General features: G+C 40.8%; 1 protein-coding gene across 1 annotated transcript; it reads right to left on the bottom strand.

Moving 5' to 3' along the window:
* Positions 1-1,169: 1,169 nt before the first annotated feature.
* On the bottom strand, positions 1,170-8,132 carry LOC308085058 (uncharacterized protein). The gene is made up of 10 exons (XM_080428085.1): positions 7,992-8,132; positions 7,416-7,471; positions 7,026-7,138; positions 6,619-6,742; positions 5,965-6,108; positions 5,667-5,791; positions 5,460-5,571; positions 5,161-5,362; positions 2,022-2,366; positions 1,170-1,819 (listed from the first exon to the last, which is right to left on the bottom strand). The coding sequence occupies exons 1-10, from the start codon at positions 8,108-8,110 to the stop codon at positions 1,681-1,683; spliced, it is 1,479 nt and encodes a 492-aa protein (XP_080284211.1). The 5' UTR covers positions 8,111-8,132; the 3' UTR covers positions 1,170-1,680.
* Between the last annotated feature and the right edge of the window lie 11,675 nt (positions 8,133-19,807).

The following is a 19,807-nucleotide window of genomic DNA, read 5'->3' as shown; positions in this document are numbered from 1 at the left end:
AAATAGTCTCCTTTGTGTCTCCTACCGGAACCGCTGCCTACCGGTCCGCTGGTCATCACGTTACATCAATGAAAACAGTGCCGTGTAAATTGACCAGGAAACTAGTATGTTTCCTGGTTGATCTATTAATAGAGCGGTTGTGAATTATCTCGATCTGTAGGAACGTAAACAAATTCACTGGACAGAGCATGGCAACAGGCCGATAGATGCCTTGGATTGAGTTGAACAAACAAAAAACATCTGCCTTTCTGCCTCTCTGTCGGAGTCCAGGACTCTGTCCCATAGCCATCCATATCTTCCCTCGTGGTTATAAATTAATTTAGCTTATTTCAGGGAAAGCTAAACTTGTGAAAAGTGTGTGGAGTAAAATCTGAAATGGTAAAATGTGTGTACGTCTGGTGAATGTGCATATGAATACTTTATTTTTTCTTTCTTTCAGCAAATAATTATTCACATTATACATAATCTTGGATTATTATTATCCACTAGCCTTGGACCACAAGATGGTCATCCGTCATATAATATATGACAGTCATGTATCGGGGCTAATTATCCACAGACTTGGCACATTTGAAATGCTATATACACAGCATAGTGTATACAGTAGGCCTACATACAGTATACACAATTACCATGTCCATATGCTGCATCTCTGGACATATACTGTATACTATTCTGTAGGTACTTTGTAACTATTATAGAGCAACATAATATTTGTGCTACTATGCACAGATTCATTGCAGAAACTGCACATCACCTACTGTTATTTCCCCCCCCATATGTCTTTTTGATGGTATAGAAGTCGGAAATAGAAAAAGTCGGAAATAGAAAAAATTGATGCGTTGTGAGCTTGCAGATGTTAACAGTGTCATACAATGGATTATAATTTCATTGTTTAATCTTTTGAAATAACTTGAGAAATTGTAGGAAACAAATTCAAAAAAGGTACATTTAGCCTACTCTCCACCCATAAAAACTTGTCCGCGACCCGGAAATGGGTCCCAACCCAGTGTTTGGGAAACTATGCATCCTACTTATCAAACGGATGCACTTCATGAAAAATAAACATAAGCAGTATGAAAGGGGATTGTCACCGACTTTATTATAAAGACTTAATGTTGTGGTAAATTTAAATGATGGATAAATTGACCGCAGGTCTGCCACGGCATGAATGGCAAAATAACATAAATCAGTATAATGCAATAATTACCCTTGTTGAGAGCCTGTACAGACTCTCAACAAGTTACACCAGTCAGTATAATATACATAAATATATAAATACCTTACAACAATAATCACAATAGAATACATATAAAAACCTGATGATGTACAAAAATAAATCCCTTTCATACTGTACATGTATTTTCAGTTCACTTTTATCATAATAGGAGCCAATGATATTAACGGTAATAATGAGTTTATATTTATTTCATGAATAATGTTTTATTGTATGTAGGCCTATTATGTTATTTATTTATTAACACTTTATATACTGATACATGGAATGAAACACACTCATTAGAGCAGCAAATTGCACAATCACGTAACCTCAAGTACAAGCCTGCTGTAGATTGTCCAGTTTAACAAGGCTTATTTCGGGCTATTGCATCCTTTGTAGGCCATGTACCATCCTTTTGAAGGATGCAGCCCCGAAATTGGGACACAGCTACTCCCTCCTTGCTACTCGGTATGGTCCAGTGGTATGAGTCCAGTCTGTCTGAGGACAGTGTTAACAGCAGGGATGAGACGTGGGCTGTAGTTTAGCAGTCGGCCATCATACACCATCTGGTCTGCTGTCAAATTGGTCAAATATGGAGCTCTAGAGAAGAGATGGAACATACTGTAGCTACAAATCATAATAAACTCTTTAACTTCTATACTGCTACCACTTATACGCTCTCCCTTGTGAGACACCATCACCACTTCTGTACGCACTTTTGGTCTTCACACGTACTTCACAATGTGTGAAGTACATTTATATACAGAACACACATGCAAACCCATCCATCTTTCTTCCTTACCTAGTATGATACAACTTTGCCACGTTGTTGTCGACCCAAACACAACCCTTCTTAGAGTCCAGCAGGCCGTGGACGGTGGCTCCGAACACAGCCCTGGGGTTGACGATGATCTTATAGTTGTTGAAACTGGGAGGGGTGTGTGAAACAGGTGGTTCATGGAACAGGTGTGCCAGGATGTTGACCCCAGATATTCCCTGCCACTCGGGGCAGCATCCGGCAAGATGCTCATGAGGTTGGGAGGTGGGAGGAGGACGTGAGACAGTGGAAGGAAACACGTTGTTCTCAAACTTGTAACCGAAGTCTGCACCGTGTTTCTGCTCCAGCAGTGGAAGGAGCTCTGGCCAACTGGTAAAAATTATTATGTTTAGGGAATTAATTGAATGTTACTCTCTAACGGTTGGTCTGTGTACAAGTATCTGTTTGCAAACATGTTGTCTGAAGTGAGTCTCCTCCTGGCACTTCTCCAGTTGGTGAGAGAATTTGCTTTTTTTAACTCATTCTCTGCCAGACTTATTTCTGGCTGTGTTTGCCCACTGCCAGCGATTTAGTGTTTTTTATAACTTTAAAATGTTCACACATTTATTCTTTTCATTATGATCGCAAGTCCAATCGTTTATAAACACACCGGCGATACGTGCACGCCGCTCAGACAACAATCATTCCTATCGGGGCGGAGTCTTTGTCCAGCAGCCCAACGTAAAAACACCATGTTTCGCCATGTGAACGGAAAACTCACTTACACCTCGCCACAGACCTCGCTAAATCCCTTATGATCGCGTGTTCAACTGTTTGTAGACACACAGGGTAGTTAGTGTGAGTGGCCCAGAGAATACATTTTCAATCGGCGACATTCCATTTTGCAGTAGTAGCAGATTCTAAACAGCGTTTCTAAACAGCGTTTCTAAACAGCGTTCCACGGCGGAGAAAAACAAAGCCGAGATAATGGCGATTTAGCGGAAGGTTTAGAGCGGCGGCAGGCGGAAACGGAAATCTTCGATTGACGTCATTTCCGTATCCGGGTGTGCTACAATGAAATGTGTCACTTTGAGAGATGAAGGACGGTGAGATCTTTATAAAATCAATGTTTTATCAAAAAAAAAAAAAATACGTTCTTGGCAGAATTGGTAATTGGAAATAATTACGTTTTTGGGCGGTGAAACCGCCCCTATATGTGAGGTTTGGACATCGACACCTATTGCACCCCCCCAACCCTGCGCTGTGATTGGCCACCATTGTACCCCCCTAACCCTGCACCGTGATTGGCCACCATTGTACACTATGGTGGCCAATTCAGGACTATTCAGGACTGTGATTGGCTAGTGAACACATGACACATGTGCATAGCCCTATAAATAGGACTATGCACTGCAAAAAACACATTTATGGTTTTTTTTTTTGTTAGGGGTTTACAATGGTTGGTCCACAATATTACTTTTCTTTAAGTGAACTTCCATCACTGTGATGACCACTGTGACCACACCGCCCACATTCTTGGCAGGGAATGAGCTACAAACTGGTTCTTATTTTAATGAATAGATGAATACACTTGCCGTTGATGGCTCCATTCATACGATGCTCCCTGAATTAGCCACGCAGCATGTTAAGCTAAATCAGGGAATACAACGCAGAAACCCCCCCCATGAGTATACAAGAGCAGGACCAAAGCAAGACAATGAATTTCAGTTTAACTTTATAGCCATTCAAGAATCTGAACTTTATAGTCATACAAGAATCTGAACTTTATAGTCATACAAGAATCTGAACTAGAAAAGTGGAGGCTGGGGTTGGAGGTAAAGCTTGAGTGGTAGTAATGGAGTAGCAGATCCAGTATAGACCCTAGCAGATTAGAAAGCCCATTCATTTCTCCTATAGAGACTTCTGAAAATATTTATATTAACTTTCTATCTGTGGAACCACAAAATGGCCGCCACTGTTATGCCCTATTGGAGGAAGCCATATTTAAACGGACTACCTTGTTGTGAGAATGGGCTGTGATTGGTGTATAGAAAAGAGTGGCTGATTCAAACAGTAGACTGACAGATGACTACACTTGGGTGTATGGCTATGATTCTTCTATATTAAGGGTATATAATTTTCAGGAAGGTAATCACAGTGTACAACCCGAAGTTAGTGTCTGGGTAACTCAGTCGGTAGAGCTTTCTCCTTTTGACCACAAGGTCCAAAGGCGATCCTGGGCACCGCCAACTCAGCGTCTGAGTAACATGGGTGTGTCAAGTCCTATGGTAAGTTCTGGGAGCTGATGGTAGGTGTGTCTCCCAGAGGTCTAGCCAAGCCCCCAGAACCGTGATAGAACAGTGAAGCTGCCGTCGTCTGGTGGTCAAATCTGAGATTGCAATACTTCCGCATTTAAAACGCTACCGCGCATGCTTCTATCGTCTGAAACGCTAGTGCTCTGAATCCAGGAAGTAGAGATACTTCCGGGTGCTTCATGCTCTTGTGAGCAACTTTCATTGAAATGTATTGGTGGGGGCGGGGCAGTATAGATAAATATCGTTGCTGTCGGGCAGAAACCAGCTAACTAATTTTTTTTTCCATAAATCAGTGCTATTGAACACCCTTTACGTCTGTGTGTTGATAAAAAAATATTGAACCAATGAAAAGTATTAAATGCTTCTGACAAAACCAACTCCAACTCCATTGGATCCTCATACTTTCTGCTAAACCAGCTAAGTCCACCAAAGGGGGGTGGAGTTAGTTGGTTTTGCTGACTCCAGGCTCCACCCCCTTTTGACCTTGTGAGCTTGGAAGTCCATTCAGCTGTTCTTATCAATGATGAACAAAACCTCCTAACAACACTTTTTGTTTATTTCTTTTGTCATTTCCTGAAAATGTTTCATTTTGGAGTTAGCTGGTTTCTGCCCGACAGCAGAGATATATTATCTCTATGGGTCTAGTAGTGCATTGTGACGGGGATAGACTCCTGCATTTTCGGCTGATACCGACAATAAGCCTCTCCGACCGACTCTACTAAAGTTCAACATCACTTTAACTTTCTTTATCGGTCAGAAACTCAATCATTTGTTTCCGTCTGTCTGTTGACCAGTTGGTTTGTCATTTCATACACTATTCGAATAATGGAAAATTAACGATGTTTTTTCAGGATATAAACACAATATACCTGTCCACTTGTTGAGGCACTATGAGCTCATCTATGTCATGCAGGGCGATGTACTGTGTCTGGTACATGTATCTGTAGACACAATCATTCAGAGCAGGGATCTGGCCATAGTAATGTATCTGACCAGGACTGAGTTCAGCATTCCAGCCTGCAGACATGTTCAGGTGACTGGACATAGACCAAGGAATCACCTCCACCAGACCTTGGAGGGAGACGGAGAGAAATAATTCCATTTTGTAACTTAAAATAGGACAGGATCCCCCTGTCTTCACTGAATCAGGTTGAAAACGCATGTTTACCTGTATGTGTGTAGTAGTCCAGAATCCTCTGTGTATCTGGGCTACAGCTGGTCTTATAGATGACCACTCTGGTCACCCCCAGCAGTCTAAACATCTCTATACTCTGTACCAGCTGAAAGGTTCATCACACACTGTAAATGACTCACAAGGGTCACCTAAACGTTGACAATACAGTTACTGAATAAGTTGGGTGTTTAAGACCAGTACCTGCAGCACATTGGTGAAATTAAACATGGTAGAGAGGCAGACGGTGAAATTGTGAGGAAAAAATTCACTTCTCTTCTCCTGGTTCAACACCTCCACAAACACTGGCTGCTGCTCTTCAACCGTGACTGAGAGGACAGACAAAAAAAATCCGCTTGTGTCAATAGGCCGCTTTTGCTGACAGCTTAATCTTTAAAGACCAATTCATAATATTTCATGTTTAATACTGTTTTCAACTGAATCAAGTGTTTAAATGCGTCGCATTGACAATTCATTTTGTTCACTTCAAGTACTTTTGTACCGTCTTTGCCAGTAGAAATCACAGCGACGTGAGAGGGAGCCCCACAGCCCACAGGGAGGGGACACAGGATATCCACTGTTCCGTACTCAAAGCCGAAATGGTCCGAGTGAAAGCTGCTGTCACCCACAGAAATGTGATTCTGACCTAGCATGAATGAATTAATTAATACATTTATTTGATGATTAAAATTAACAGCCTACAACACTGCACTGCAGTCATTGCATACATTAGTATGTAAGTTGCCTACCAAAGGCACCCCCATACCTTCAAGGCCTGATCTAACTCAACAAGGCTTCCCGCTCACTTAGTTCAGCTAACACAGGAATGCTGCACGAGCCTTTCCTAAAAGGGTTACAGTTAGGGTTTGGAATAAACTCCCCACCTAGCACTTCACTCTCCCTGTACCCCTTCTTGTCACCTTTTCTTTCAATTGATGCTAGCGATTGACCAAGATGTGGATACTATGCAGACATGTCTTGGTCACTTGTTCTCATGTTTCAGCACGTTCTTTAGACAGATGCTAGGTTCATTGTTAACCTGGTATTCAGGTTTGAATAGGGAAGGCAAGTCTGAAGTTTTTGGTTTTGTGGGCGGTGGGACAAGAGGGAGGGAGCAGCAATGGCAGCCTTTTCTATAAGGCCACTTTAAACGTACTCTGTGGAGAACTCGATTTCTGGATTTTACGCTGATTATTCCATTCCCATTGTGTTTCTTGGCATGAGAGGATGCAACGATAGGCCACCGCTTCTGTCCGCTGCGCCACAGCAATGACACGGACCTGAGAGGATGAGGGAGACAGAAATGAACACATTTCACTCAGTGGTGTCCAATCATGTGCTTCCAAGCTTTCATCCCAGCCAAACATTAAACCAGTTGACTGCAGTCATTAGACTGGTTAGAGGTGATTTTCTGCCAAATCAGCTGAACGGAAACTTGCACACTGTTGGTGTTTAGAACATGATTGATCTTAGGAGGAGGACTGCAGTTGTGTCAGAGAATATTGTCTTTTAATAAAAAGATATAAAAAACAAAAATAAAAAACATTTATCTAGCCTGCTGACCTTTTGTGTTGATGTTCGGTGCTCCATGTATGCCGACAGTAGCAGTGTATGCGTTCCATTGACCGCCACTAGGGGCACCTTTTCTGCATGTGGGTGTGCATTGAACTTTAACCCTGCAAAAATATATTATAGCTTTCACATCTTTTCTAGCTAGACATACTTTATTCTTCCTTTGGAAATCAGTCAGGTGCCCCTGTGTGTGTGTGTGTGTGTGTGTGTGTGTGTGTGTGTGTGTGTGTGTGTGTTTGTATTTGAACAAATTACTGTATGTTGCCTGCAAATAGAACACATGTTGATTTCCCTACAACTAATGTTCTCCAAACTCCAAAACATTTCATATCAATTAGGTTCAACATGCGGACCTATCACACATAGAAACAAGGACATCACCTGGTTGTTGAAGTAACGTTGTTGGGTTCTGTCCCTGGAAGGTACATCTAGGAGGGCTGTACAGTAGGTCCAATGAGAACATGTGTGATTTAATTTGTCTCTTTATAGCGTGGCTGAAGGCCAAGCCATCTAAAACAAGCTTTCTCTGTATGTATGTCCCCTCTAATGTCGACCAGAACCACCTATGATATCTTGACATATCAACCTAGAAATTACATGCTCATTCTCAATTAGGTTCTTTTTAAGCCACCTATGTTATGGTAGTTATAATGTGCTGTTCCACTGAGCTTATAATGCATTATGGCCAGTACTTCATAAACCTTGTTATAAGTTGTCATATTAATATTATTATTATAAACATTTATAGCGAGTGTTACAATGCGAATGTTACAAACGCATTATAATGCATTATAAATGTGCTTACAATGCATTATAGACCTGACCTTAATACAGAGTGTTACCTTTTAAGACCAACATGCTCATGGAGGCACAAATGAGTGCAAGAATTTGGTAATTATTCATTTATTCATTTATTATGATTTGCATATTGTGCACGATCAGACGTGTTTGACATACCTGTATTTCCAAAACAGCAGGGTGAGAGAGAGAATGGTGATGACAAGACTCAGGTACATCAACTGCTTCAGTTTCCTCAGTTTAGGTTGATGGTGATGCTGCACCGCCAAAGGCGTCATGACTGCGTCCGATTGGCTGCTGTTCCCATAGACCTTTTATTACAAGACTAAAAGTAAGAGTGGAATAAAACAAAATTTCGAATCAAATATCTTGACAAGTGAGGCATTCTATGAATGAGATCCAAATGTGTATCAATCCTGTTCTCCTTGAATGAAACACTAACTTTGCATAAAGAACTGGTCGAGTGTGACTAGGTGTATTCAGAGGTGGACGAAGTACTCAACCCCAGTACTTGAGTAAGAGTGCAGATACTCCTGGCAAAATTTACTCCACTACAAGTAAAAGTAGCTCAGTCAAAATGTTACTCAAGTAAGAGTAAAAAACAGTCATTGCTTTTAAATATACTTAAAGGGATAGTTCACCCAAATAAATCTTTTTTTCTATCGATTAGTCACCCCATAGAGACTTGAATTCATGGATGTTTTTTTGTTTTTGTCACATTCCTAAGCCAATAATTTGATGACCAGCAGACCGGTAGGCAGCGGTTCCGGTAGGAGATACAAAGGAGACTCTTTGTGTCTCCTACCGGAACCGCTGCCGGTCATCAAATTATTGGCTTAGGAATGTGACAAAAACTAAAAACAAATGCATGAATTCAAGTCTCCATGGGGTGACTAATCGATAGAAATTTTGGGGGTGAACTATCCCTTTAAGTATTCAAAAGTACATGCTTTGAAAAATACTTAAAGTAGGCCTACAAGTAGCCTAAACGTAAAATTACGTGCTTTTAAAAATACTTTAAAAGTACAAGCACAAGTAAAAGTAGAAATATATTTCTTAATAATGTTTTCACAATAAATGTATAGGACCTTGTAGCTCTTGCCATAGCCGCGGGAAGACCTTTTAGGTTAGGGGTGCGCGCGTGCATGAGGACCCCCGCGGTTTGGGCGAATTGGGTTCGCGTTTTAACCCAGCAACCCTATGTAAATTACGCCACTGCTGAAAAACGTCCCAGCCCAACAGTAACGTAACTAATAATTGGGCCGCGCGACGCGGAAATTACCGTAATAATCCTAAAACGGGAGCAAAAAAAATGTTTTGCGGCCGCGCCGTAAATGTCGCGGCCGTTCTGGAATTTTCCCGAATTTCCCAGTGGCCAGCACGTCCCTGGGCTCAAACCTTTTGAAAAACGTTTGAGGGACATAAACAATATGATATTAAATATTAAATATTTCTTTTTAAATTCATGGTGTAGAATAGATCATTTAAGTACAGTACTCAAGTACATTTACTCTGGGTGTATTTGAATACAGTTTTGAAAATCCAAGTAAACCTGCCATTTGACATGAAAGGTGTGTGTGTGTGAACATACAGTATTACATACAGTACCTTGTGAACATTAGTATCTGAATATGTGACCTGAAGTCACACCTACTGTACTGTATGTGGACCAATGCTCTTTAAAAATCAGTGCAAAGGTTTGTATAGCACATACAGAAAGACAGACAGTTCAGTTGTCATAGCAGCACTGCAGTGAGGCAGAGATGGGGACTCGAGTTAGGGACTCGGACTCGAGTCGCACTCGAGTCGCCAAAAATGGGACTCTCGACTCGACTCTGACTCGCCCCTCAAAGACTTGAGACTTGACTCGACTCGAGCCTCAAAGACTCGTGGACAATCTTTATTTTATGTTTTTTTTTGGACGCAGTAATGAATGAAATGCCCCGAAAACGTCCACTCCCCTGTCTCCTCCCTTTCCCCTCGGGGCGCGCTGCGCGCTGCGCGAGCCGGTTTCCAACCGGCTTAAGTCAAGCTGCTGCGTGGTGCTCATTAACGTAACCAAACATGGCCAAGGTGAAGCCACGGCCACGGTCATTAGCATACAGAGGACCATGACCATGGCCTCTCTTACGTTGTCAAACATAGCACAAATAGAGTCTCAGGCAACACCATTTCATTCACCTGAAAGCTGAGGAGACACAGAGATATCACGCCACTGCTGAGAAGATAAGACGCCACTGCTCTGCTCGCCTAACCTGACGCTGCTCGCCTGCTGTGATTCAAGATGCTTTCCACATCCATGTTCTGTTCGTTTGTCAACAATGATCTAAATGGGAAGTTTATTTCAGCAGCTAGAATGTGACAGTTTTAGTCCGTTTTTTGGTGCGCAACACAGCCCTCGTTTAAGTGAATTGCTTTCACCTGCTCTGCTGTTGGACTGCTGTGCGGAGTGTGCGCAACAGGGCATATCTCCGCCAAGCCAGGGTGACCTACCCAGGCCCATGAAATTCATATGCAGGCATAGTAGCCAATTAGAATGAAATCTGCAAAAACTGACTCATATACTGATACAGAACCATATATTTGCGAACGCAGCGGAAAAGGCGCGCCTCCGCGCAAGTGGAGCTTACTATGAAACCGTGCTCGGGTTGTGTCTCTGTGTCTCTGTGTGCACTGCCTGTGTGCAGCTCCTCTGAGATAAGTAAATGTCCAATTTAGACGTACCATACATCAAATGAAAGGTCTTTGAAAACTGAACACACCTGTCACGGTGTCCGAATCGCTCCGAAACTTTTTCTACCCCCCCTAAGTGGGGGTCTACGAACAAATACTTCGGGCTCGGATTTTGGCTCCGCCCCCCGGAAGTGGGTGAAACAGGCACTTCAAACACTTTGTTGAATTGTTCAAAAACATTCAAAGTTTTTTTTTGGTGAATTTGTATTTTTCTAAGATGCTCCTTTTAACGCAGATTTTTTTTGTATTAAAAAATAAATAAAAATGTCTACTTAAAAAAAAAAAATCATATTTATTTTAATTTTTTGGCGTTCGCTTCCCGCGTTCGCGCGTCTTACTTGTGGCTATATATTATCGCTGTCTGGTGGATTATTATTATTATTATTTAAAAACAATTTAAAATCGTGAAAATAGCCAATCTACAAGCTGTAATTATTAATAATTAAGAAATACTATATTTTAAAGAGTGAAAAATCAACTAAAGTCATTATTAGTGCAAGTTCAATCACATTTCATTTGAATGAAAATAAATTGTGGGGAAAATACATAAAATCTCTAATCTGTGAATCTAATGTGATTTATTATGACCTGTCTATACTTTTACATCTATGCCTTCGTGTGTGTGTGTGTGTGTGTGTGTGTGTGTGTGTGTGTGTGTGTGTGTGTGTGTGTGTGTGTGTGCGCGCGCGCGTGTGTGTGTGTGTGTGTGCGTGCGCGTGCTTGCGTGCATGCGTGCGTGCGTGTGTGTGTGTGTGTGTGTGTGTGTGTGTGATAGCTGCGCTATAAGACGCAAAGGAGCCTAAATGAATGTATCCTACTATTTTGATAAACATTCATTCTGTGCATTTCTCATTTCGGGATGGGTTTGTGGACCATAATAACTGTATTTCAGCCTTAGGCTACATCATATAAATACATTTTTTTTTTTTTTTTTTTTTAAAGACTTGAGACTTGACAAGACTCGAGACTTGACTCGGACTCGACCCTCAAAGACTCGAGACTTGACTCGGACTCGACCCTCAAACAGGGCCGCATTAACCGCGGAACTTAGTGGAACTTGTGTTCCACGGCCTGAGCCTGCAGGGGCCCTGTGTGAATTATGTATTAAAAAAATATATACATTTTTTTAATTTTTTTTTAAATTTATATTATTTTATTATAATATTATATATATTCTTACTATTACTATTTATAAAAATGTATACATTCGGGCCCTGCTGTGTGAATTATATATATTTAGAAACATATGTTGCTTTAGTTTTAATGTTGCGCCTTGCGCGGCAGAACAGACGCAAACCTCTTGCATACCGTGGCTGGTACTGATGTGTCACTTCTACTTCCTGTAAGTAGACAACAAAATAAAACTACTGTCGACTAATCTTTAGAAGCGGCTCTTATTTTGAAATCCTCCGCTTTTAGCGTAAGTTTGTTTCTGTTAACCAGTAGGCTATGACTCTGCTATCATGGTCTGTGACAGCAACACAAACAAACAAGAACCATGTGGATTAAGCGCAAGATTTGGGCCAACGTTCATATTTACGATATGAAAACCATCTCCTGTGACTTAAACATTGTACAAACTTTGGAAGTGTCGTGTGTTAAACTCTTTGAACCCCGGCGCAGCATGGTGAGTTAATCTTACAATGAAGATGTGTGTGTGTATGTGTGTGTGTGTGTGTGTGTGTTTGTTTGAAGTAGGCTTAGACTGTATCTCACGTGCTGTGTTTGAATAATGTAGCTCACGGTTGTTAATGTCATCTCTGTGACTCTGTCTGTCTGTCTTAGTGCTACCATAATGTACACTGTGAAAATCTAAATGACATATTCTTAATACATCAGTCAGTCATAATGGTGAGCCATAATATTATTTTCTGAGGTGGTAAAAAGGTTGAGAACCACTGCGGTAGACTTAAAGAGGTGGGTCTACTTGCATGATTGTCACATGTTTGGTGGGGATCTTTTTACTTTAACTTTTCAAGTACATTTCAGAGCCTGTACTTTTGTACTTTTACTTGAGTAATTAGTTGAATGAGTACTTTTACTAAAGTCGCTTTAAGTAAAGAAAGTGAGTAGTACGTTTCCCATCTCTGCTGAGTATTGTTTTCTCAATTCTAAACTTGAATTGTTGAATTTCTTATGAAGAATAAGAAAATAAATATGAAACATTTGTTACCCATCTCATCACCATATGTCTAGTTGCCTACGACTGTAATGACCATAAAGTAACCTCCTTAATAATAAATGTAATTTGTAATGATAGACACTGTAGTTATAGCATAGACTGAAGTTGGAAAGGCTGTGCCCAGTGCCTGTGTCGGCACCGATCGTGCTGGCGGTGGCACGTGCACCAAACGCACGTGCGCGTGAACGCACCAAATATTGTCCGATTAATGTTGAGGGGGGGCCTTTGATTTGGTGTAGTTCCACGGCCCTGAGGGGCCTTAATGCGGCCCTGCCCTCAAAGACTTGAGACTTGACTCGGACTCGACCCTCAAAGACTTGAGACTTGACTCGGACTCGACCCTCAAAGACTTGAGACTTGACTCGACTCGAGCCTCAAAGACTTGAGACTTGACTCGGACTCGAGCTCAGAGACTCGTGGACATCTCTGCAGTGAGGATAAAACAAACATACAGGTATGGATAGAGAACAAGAACAGAATAAGAAGTAACACTAGTAAAAATAGGATAAAATGCACACACACTCATCTGATTACACAGCTGATTCTAATTAATCATCGCTGGCCAGCTTGGAAGTGACTGTTTTGGAGAGTACTGTAGCTGCCTGTGTGAAGCAGCATAATATATATATATATTTATATATATAATTTAGTCCCCACTCCTTGGGGCGTTTCTTTGTCACTGTATTGTGTGTGTGTGTGTGTATATATATATATATATATATATATATATATATATATATATATATATATATATATATATATATATATATATATAGTGATGATGAGGACACGGTCAAGTATCTGACAATGCATAAAGTCACCATACCAACTTTGATGAGGCAGTATTGTGTTGTTTTAAAAATTCATTTCCTGAAAAGTTAATATTTTGGACATAGTTGTTTTCTGCCCGAGAGCAGAGATATGTTCTTTCATAGTTTTGTGTGTTCAGTATTCATCTATGTGTCGACAAAAATACAAATAAAGAACAACCATTGAATGGAAGGTGTGTCCAAACTTCATACTGTATATATAAAAATAGAACTTACTGAACGTCACATAGGAGCCTTGCAGGAGTGTTAATTCAGTGTTTGTGGATAAATGACAAACCTGTTGAGCTTAGAATGTTCAGTCTGGTTCAGGAAAGTAGCAAAATTGTCCACAAAGGGGATGTAGCTGTTCCTGCAATGTCCTTTAATCCAGATGTAGCTGTTGTAGGCGTCTGAACTTAAAGGGATATTTCACTTTCAAAAAAACTTTTGGTCATTTTATCGTCTACTCAGGCTTTTGTGAGCCCCCCAGACAGTTTTTTTTTGCTTGATTCAGTATTTAGATATTTGATATTCATTTTATCAGACACGCCCCCTTCCTATACAACAACTATATATAACTTCAAAATCCATTTTAACCTGTTAGATTCATCAAAAACACCCGTCCTTGGTTCTAGTGACTCACCCTGCCCTCCTAATACGCGAGGGGGCTGTGTTTTTTCGATAACTTTTTTCATTTATTTTTAATATTCTTTTTGGAAAATGAAAAAAATCAAATACAATAAAAAAAAAAAAAAAAAGTAATCGAAAAAACATGGCCCCCTCACGTATTAGGAGGGCAGGGTGAGTCAGCAGAACCAAGGACGGGTGTTTTTGATGAATCTAACAGGTTAAAAATGGAGTTTTAAGTTATAATGGGTTTGTATAGGAAGGGGGCGTGTCTGATAAAATGATTATCAAATATCTAAATACTAAATCAAGCAACTTAAAAACTGTCTGGGGGGCTCACAAAAGCCTGAGTAGACGATAAAATGACCCAAAGTTTTTTTGAAAGTGAAATATCCCTTTAATGAACACAAAACAAGGAGCGGGCAGTAGGATGGAGATGATGCGCTGCTTACCAGTTTGGAGTACGCTGTCTATGAGGCTGACAAAGTCCACATTCTATAGTGTCTTTGAGATACTAATAAGAGACTCTACTTTATTGATCCCCAGATGTCCTATAGCAGCAACAGCAGTAAGACAGGAGAGGGCACAGGTAAAAGTATGAAAAGAACCAGTAATAACCAAAATACGGCCAAAATAAAAGATTTGATTCTGACACTAGATATCTGCACCGTGTCTCTGAATGAATATGGATATATACATGTCTATGGAATACTGAATTTATGAATACATATACACATGATTTGTTAATTTTTACCAAGGGGGATGGCCCAAAGGGAGAACCCCTCCTGCCTCTCACACCCACCCACACCCACACACCTGGTGTGGGTGACGTTTGACGTTACAACGGCCCCTTGACATTTTTACATACATTCTTTGAAGGGCACACATTGAACAAAATAGAAAAAGAGCCTAATACAGCCAGTTAAAGTTTCTAATTTAGTTAAATCAGTAAAGTCTACCACACCAGCCCTGACATAAATGGATAGTCATTTTGTATTTTAAAGCAAGCCTAAATGTGGACGCCAGAGAGTTTCCAAAAATCTAATCTCATAAACGGCCCGAACATTACAGAAGATAAACATTAAATATGTTCTACCCCTGACAACCAGCAAAGGGAGTGCAATATTTGTTTTCTCTGTGAAAACCATTACATAAGCATAGTTCAAGATTTTTACTCCAATCTTTACACAGTGTTGGACAAAGTACACCTATTTAACCCCTCCATGCGTTTTCTTTTTCTTTCGAAAAAAAAAAACGCTTTGGTGGACACACGGCCGTGTAGGTCAAAATGTAAAGTAGTCCGGTATATTGCTTTTTGGTAAGTAAATGTACTCCGTTACTGTCCACCACTGGCTGAGACCCTCTATTTACGACTTGATGTGTACTAAGTACAGTATTATAACACATGCAACAATCCATTTGTTTATGCATACAATTGCAATGCAGCATATATACTACTACCCTCTGTGCCATCTGGGAACCCATCGTCAAATAAAAAGGAAAAACAGCGCCCCCAGTGTTTTTCACTTTTGCATTTGGCTCTGGGGGGGGGGGGGGGGGAATTAACAACCTACTGTATCTATCTATTGCTTTGTTTTTAAACAATTTAAAACGTATCCATATTTCTACATTCTATTAATTCATTACAGTGACTTACCCTGACAGAGAGCCTGCAGGTGACCCAGCACCAGCAAGAAGACTGCAATAGCTCTCATGATGTCTCAGTTGCTCTGCCTTTCCGCCTCTCTTCTTCTCTGGAACTGCTGTCCCTCCAGATTGATGTGACCCTTTATATCATAGCCTTGAAACCCATGCAACTAGTTTGACAAGGATTTCAAAGTTGTCAGACGGAAATACAAATGCTTTTTCTGTAATCCGATTAATTATTGTTTAGAAATACGACACGGTTCTACAGCTTCCGAGGAAGTACCTCCCATTTACAGTAAATTAGTGCTTTTTGAGAAGAAGAGAGAAAACAAAACGAAACGAAACAATGCAGTTTACCGCAACTTCCGCAAGGAAGGTAACCTAAGTTGAGAAAAGCACTAACAAAACAATTGACAGACCTATGTACATACAAATCACAACCTGAAATGCACATTATAATTTGAAGAATTGTCCCTTGTCCCTATTTTCGGTGAAGAGATTTGATGTAGAGGGAAGAAAGATGGGGACCAAGTATAGACCACTGGGGGACCCCGGTCCCCGGTCAACGAAGTATATTATTTTACTCAAACTTGTGTCAATGGAACAGTTAATCGAACTAATAGATTTAATCGATTATGAAAAATAATCGATAATCAATCATTTAATAAAAGTATTAATTATCTATCCCTAAAGCAAAAAGCTTTCAAAATATTTCAGAAATAGTTCAAATATCCTTGGAAGTCTTGGGTGAGGCCCCAACGGCAGGCACCCCGGCGATTGCATTCTGTAGGTGGATTACTTTTTCTGTAATGCCCTCCCAGACATACATTGAGGAGGTCCATAAATGCTGATTGGACCCCAAATGTCTTTGTCACCACACCACCAGGGTAGAATGCCAGCATTATAGAATGCTGGCATTGTAGAATGCCAGCATTATGTAGAATGCCAGCACTTACGGACTATATGCCAGATGCCAGCCGTGGAGCCATCTATCATCTCTCTGATTGTGTTCCGTGATTACATTTTGAGATCTGATGCTCATTGTCACAGGCCCCAGTGTTGGATTAACACACAAGTCCAGTACCTAGTTTTTACCTGGTCTATTTATGAGAAACCTTGGTTTTATTGTGTACATTATACATAATAAAATACATACAGTACATTGTGATTCTTTTGTTTTAGTCATGGAATGACACGCAACATGTCTCTGGTCAGACTTGGGGAATGTTACAATTATTAAGGTATTAATTTTTTTTAACCGCCTCTTTGTTGTAGTTGTTGTTTACTTTCCTCCCTATTTTCTCATTTTCTATATCTGTTGTGAGTGTGACTGAAAGTTAAAGTTTGAAGAATGAAAGTGAAAATGATATATGGGTAATGTTTTTGTGTATATTGTACACGCCTTGCACAAAGCATGCTTGTCTGTAAAAAAAATAACACTTATTTAATTATCGTTGTTACCACAACCAGTTGAACCAGGAGGAAAGATATGCCAGTGTAAATATAATATACTGTATTGTTTTAATCCATATGGCACAAGGTTTAACAGTATGTATTATATTAGATTTGAATCACACAATTAGAAAACATGCTGCTTCAAAATAAGTTGGAAAACCTTATAGATTTTTAGTTAACAGACATTGTAATTGCGTTAAAGCACCACAGATCAACCAGACCCACAGTAAAAATAAAAATAAAGGAGAAAGAAAAATGCTCACTTGCATTCAACTCTCTCCTGATTGGCTGAAATGTTGCAACCCACCAGAAAATGTATTTTCTGTTTATTAAAGAGCTGGAGAGACAGGGAGACTCCTGTTACTGAACAAACAGTCTATATAGCAATGATTATCATAATCTAATGCTTTAACCTTTTAACGAAAAACATTTAGTTTTGGCCAAAAACACTGAGAAAAATATTCGCCCCATCTACTTAAAAAAGTATATGCAACTAATTGCATCACCTTGCCGTCCATCAAGACCGCGTGGTTTCAAAGAACTGGAACCCTCACCTTCTCCGGAGCCATGGCGTGCTCTCACTCCCTGGTTGACGGTCACCTATGAATGTACGGCTGTTAGGAGCTATGCTAGCCTATGGCTGTGATTTGTGCTCAGCCTGGTGCTTGTGCTTGTGCTCTGCTTCATCCTGTTTCTCCCTCTGCCACAGGACAACAATGCTGGCATGGCTGCCCTAGTTCCTCGTGTCTACGCATGCTTGCCACTGCCTACACCCAAAAATACAGATAAGTTGAAAAGAAAGGAAAACTAGAAAAAGTGCTCCTCGGAGCACAGGTCTTCGCCAGGTCAGGTAGGCTATTGTGGCCTCCAGGTGGCGCTATAATAGGCCAACGTGAAAAGTGTGCCATTTCTTCTTAGGCCTTGCACGACAATCGGACACTGACTGCATTCATGATCTTAGTTTATTTGTTTCGCTAAATTAGACCTGCTGGTGGCGCTATAACAGGCCAATGTTAAAAGGGTGGCATTTGTTCCTCAACATAGTGTGAATGTGCGTGCAAAGTTTGACCGCAATCGGACAGTGCGTTCATGATTTGCGGAATTTTGTTCAAAACAAGCCAATAATGCAAACTTTAGATGTCAATCTTAGCCAATCAGTATAGAATATGAAAAATCTAACACATCCGTCGTGATCACATGAGTATAGAGATCATGTGTACCGATTTGCGTGAAATTTGGATAAAGTTGGAAGGAGTAGTATAAAATAATGTGTTTTACATAAGTCGGCCTCCTGGTGGCGCTATAAAAGGTGAAAAATGCAGGGCAGAGGTTTTTCCATGACCTCTAGGGAGTGCGCATACAAAGTTTGACACAGATCAGTGAAGTTATAGGTAAAAACACGAATCGGCCTGTTATAGCGCCACCATGAGGCTGATTTGAAAAAAATCAAATGGTAGTTCATCCTCGGCCTAATGGGAATGTGCGTGCAAAATTTTACGGAAATTGCATGCTGTGTGTTTGAGGCATTTTGTTCAAAACGGAGCACTCCTGCAAACTTTGGAAGACATTTTTAGCCAATCAGGATGGAATATGAGAAATCTGAAAGACCCGTTTCGTCTAATAACTATAGAGATACTGTGGTATCTGAAAACCACAGACTTAAAGGTTCTACTGCACTTTTGTAGTTGCCAACAACGCCATATTGTAGTTAGTTTGTTGTTCCAGTGGTGAGTATGAATGGTTGTAGAATGAATTGAGTCGTCACTCCAGTCAGTGAGGTTTCTTGCATCCGATTTATTTCAAAGTACAAACAGAGTTCTGTGGACCCCAAGGTCCCACAGCCAGCTCCTGCAGCCTCACGGCTTGGAGTGGCACACACACTAAGTCACATTTCAGTATGGTCTTTATAGCAGAGAGATCTAAAGAAGATGCATGTGTGGGTGTGTGAGCTTTGGAAGGTGAGACCCCACCCCCTGGCCCAGACATTTGCAACTATATAGGCCAGGAAGGGGGATGCCAAAACCTTCCGTCCCCCAGGTAAACAACAAAGAGAATGTTAATTGTACCCTCACACCCAGCTCAGACCAACCGGCACCTCTCTGTCTGAATCATCTCTCCTCCTGTAGCCTACTTGTGAATGAAATATACAGCAGAAATATACAGCAATACTGTGTACCGATTTGCGTGACTTTTGGACAAAATCTGTAGGAGTACTGTCAAAAAATATGTTTTGCACAAATCGGCCTCCTGGTGGCACTATAAAAGGCCCATGAGAAGAATTTGGGGCAAAGGTTCTGAATTGGCATCCAGGGAGTGTGTGTGCACAGTTTCGCTGTGATCAAGACAACGGTGCCGGAGATTAGCTGGTCACAGACGGACGGACACACGGACGGACGGACGGACGGACGGGGTGGAAAACATAATCTCTCGCCATGCCTTTCGGCCTGGCGGAGACAATAAGGGGGATGCATATGGACCCCTTTGAGTACTAAACCATTTTCTGTAATGGTGGCCTCTAATTT

This window comes from Gymnoscopelus braueri, assembly GCF_963280865.1.
Source record: "Gymnoscopelus braueri genome assembly, chromosome: 5".
Taxonomy (NCBI): domain Eukaryota; kingdom Metazoa; phylum Chordata; class Actinopteri; order Myctophiformes; family Myctophidae; genus Gymnoscopelus; species Gymnoscopelus braueri.
The sequence above is the reverse complement of the archived record's forward strand: the minus strand, read 5'-3'. Positions and strand labels throughout refer to the sequence as shown.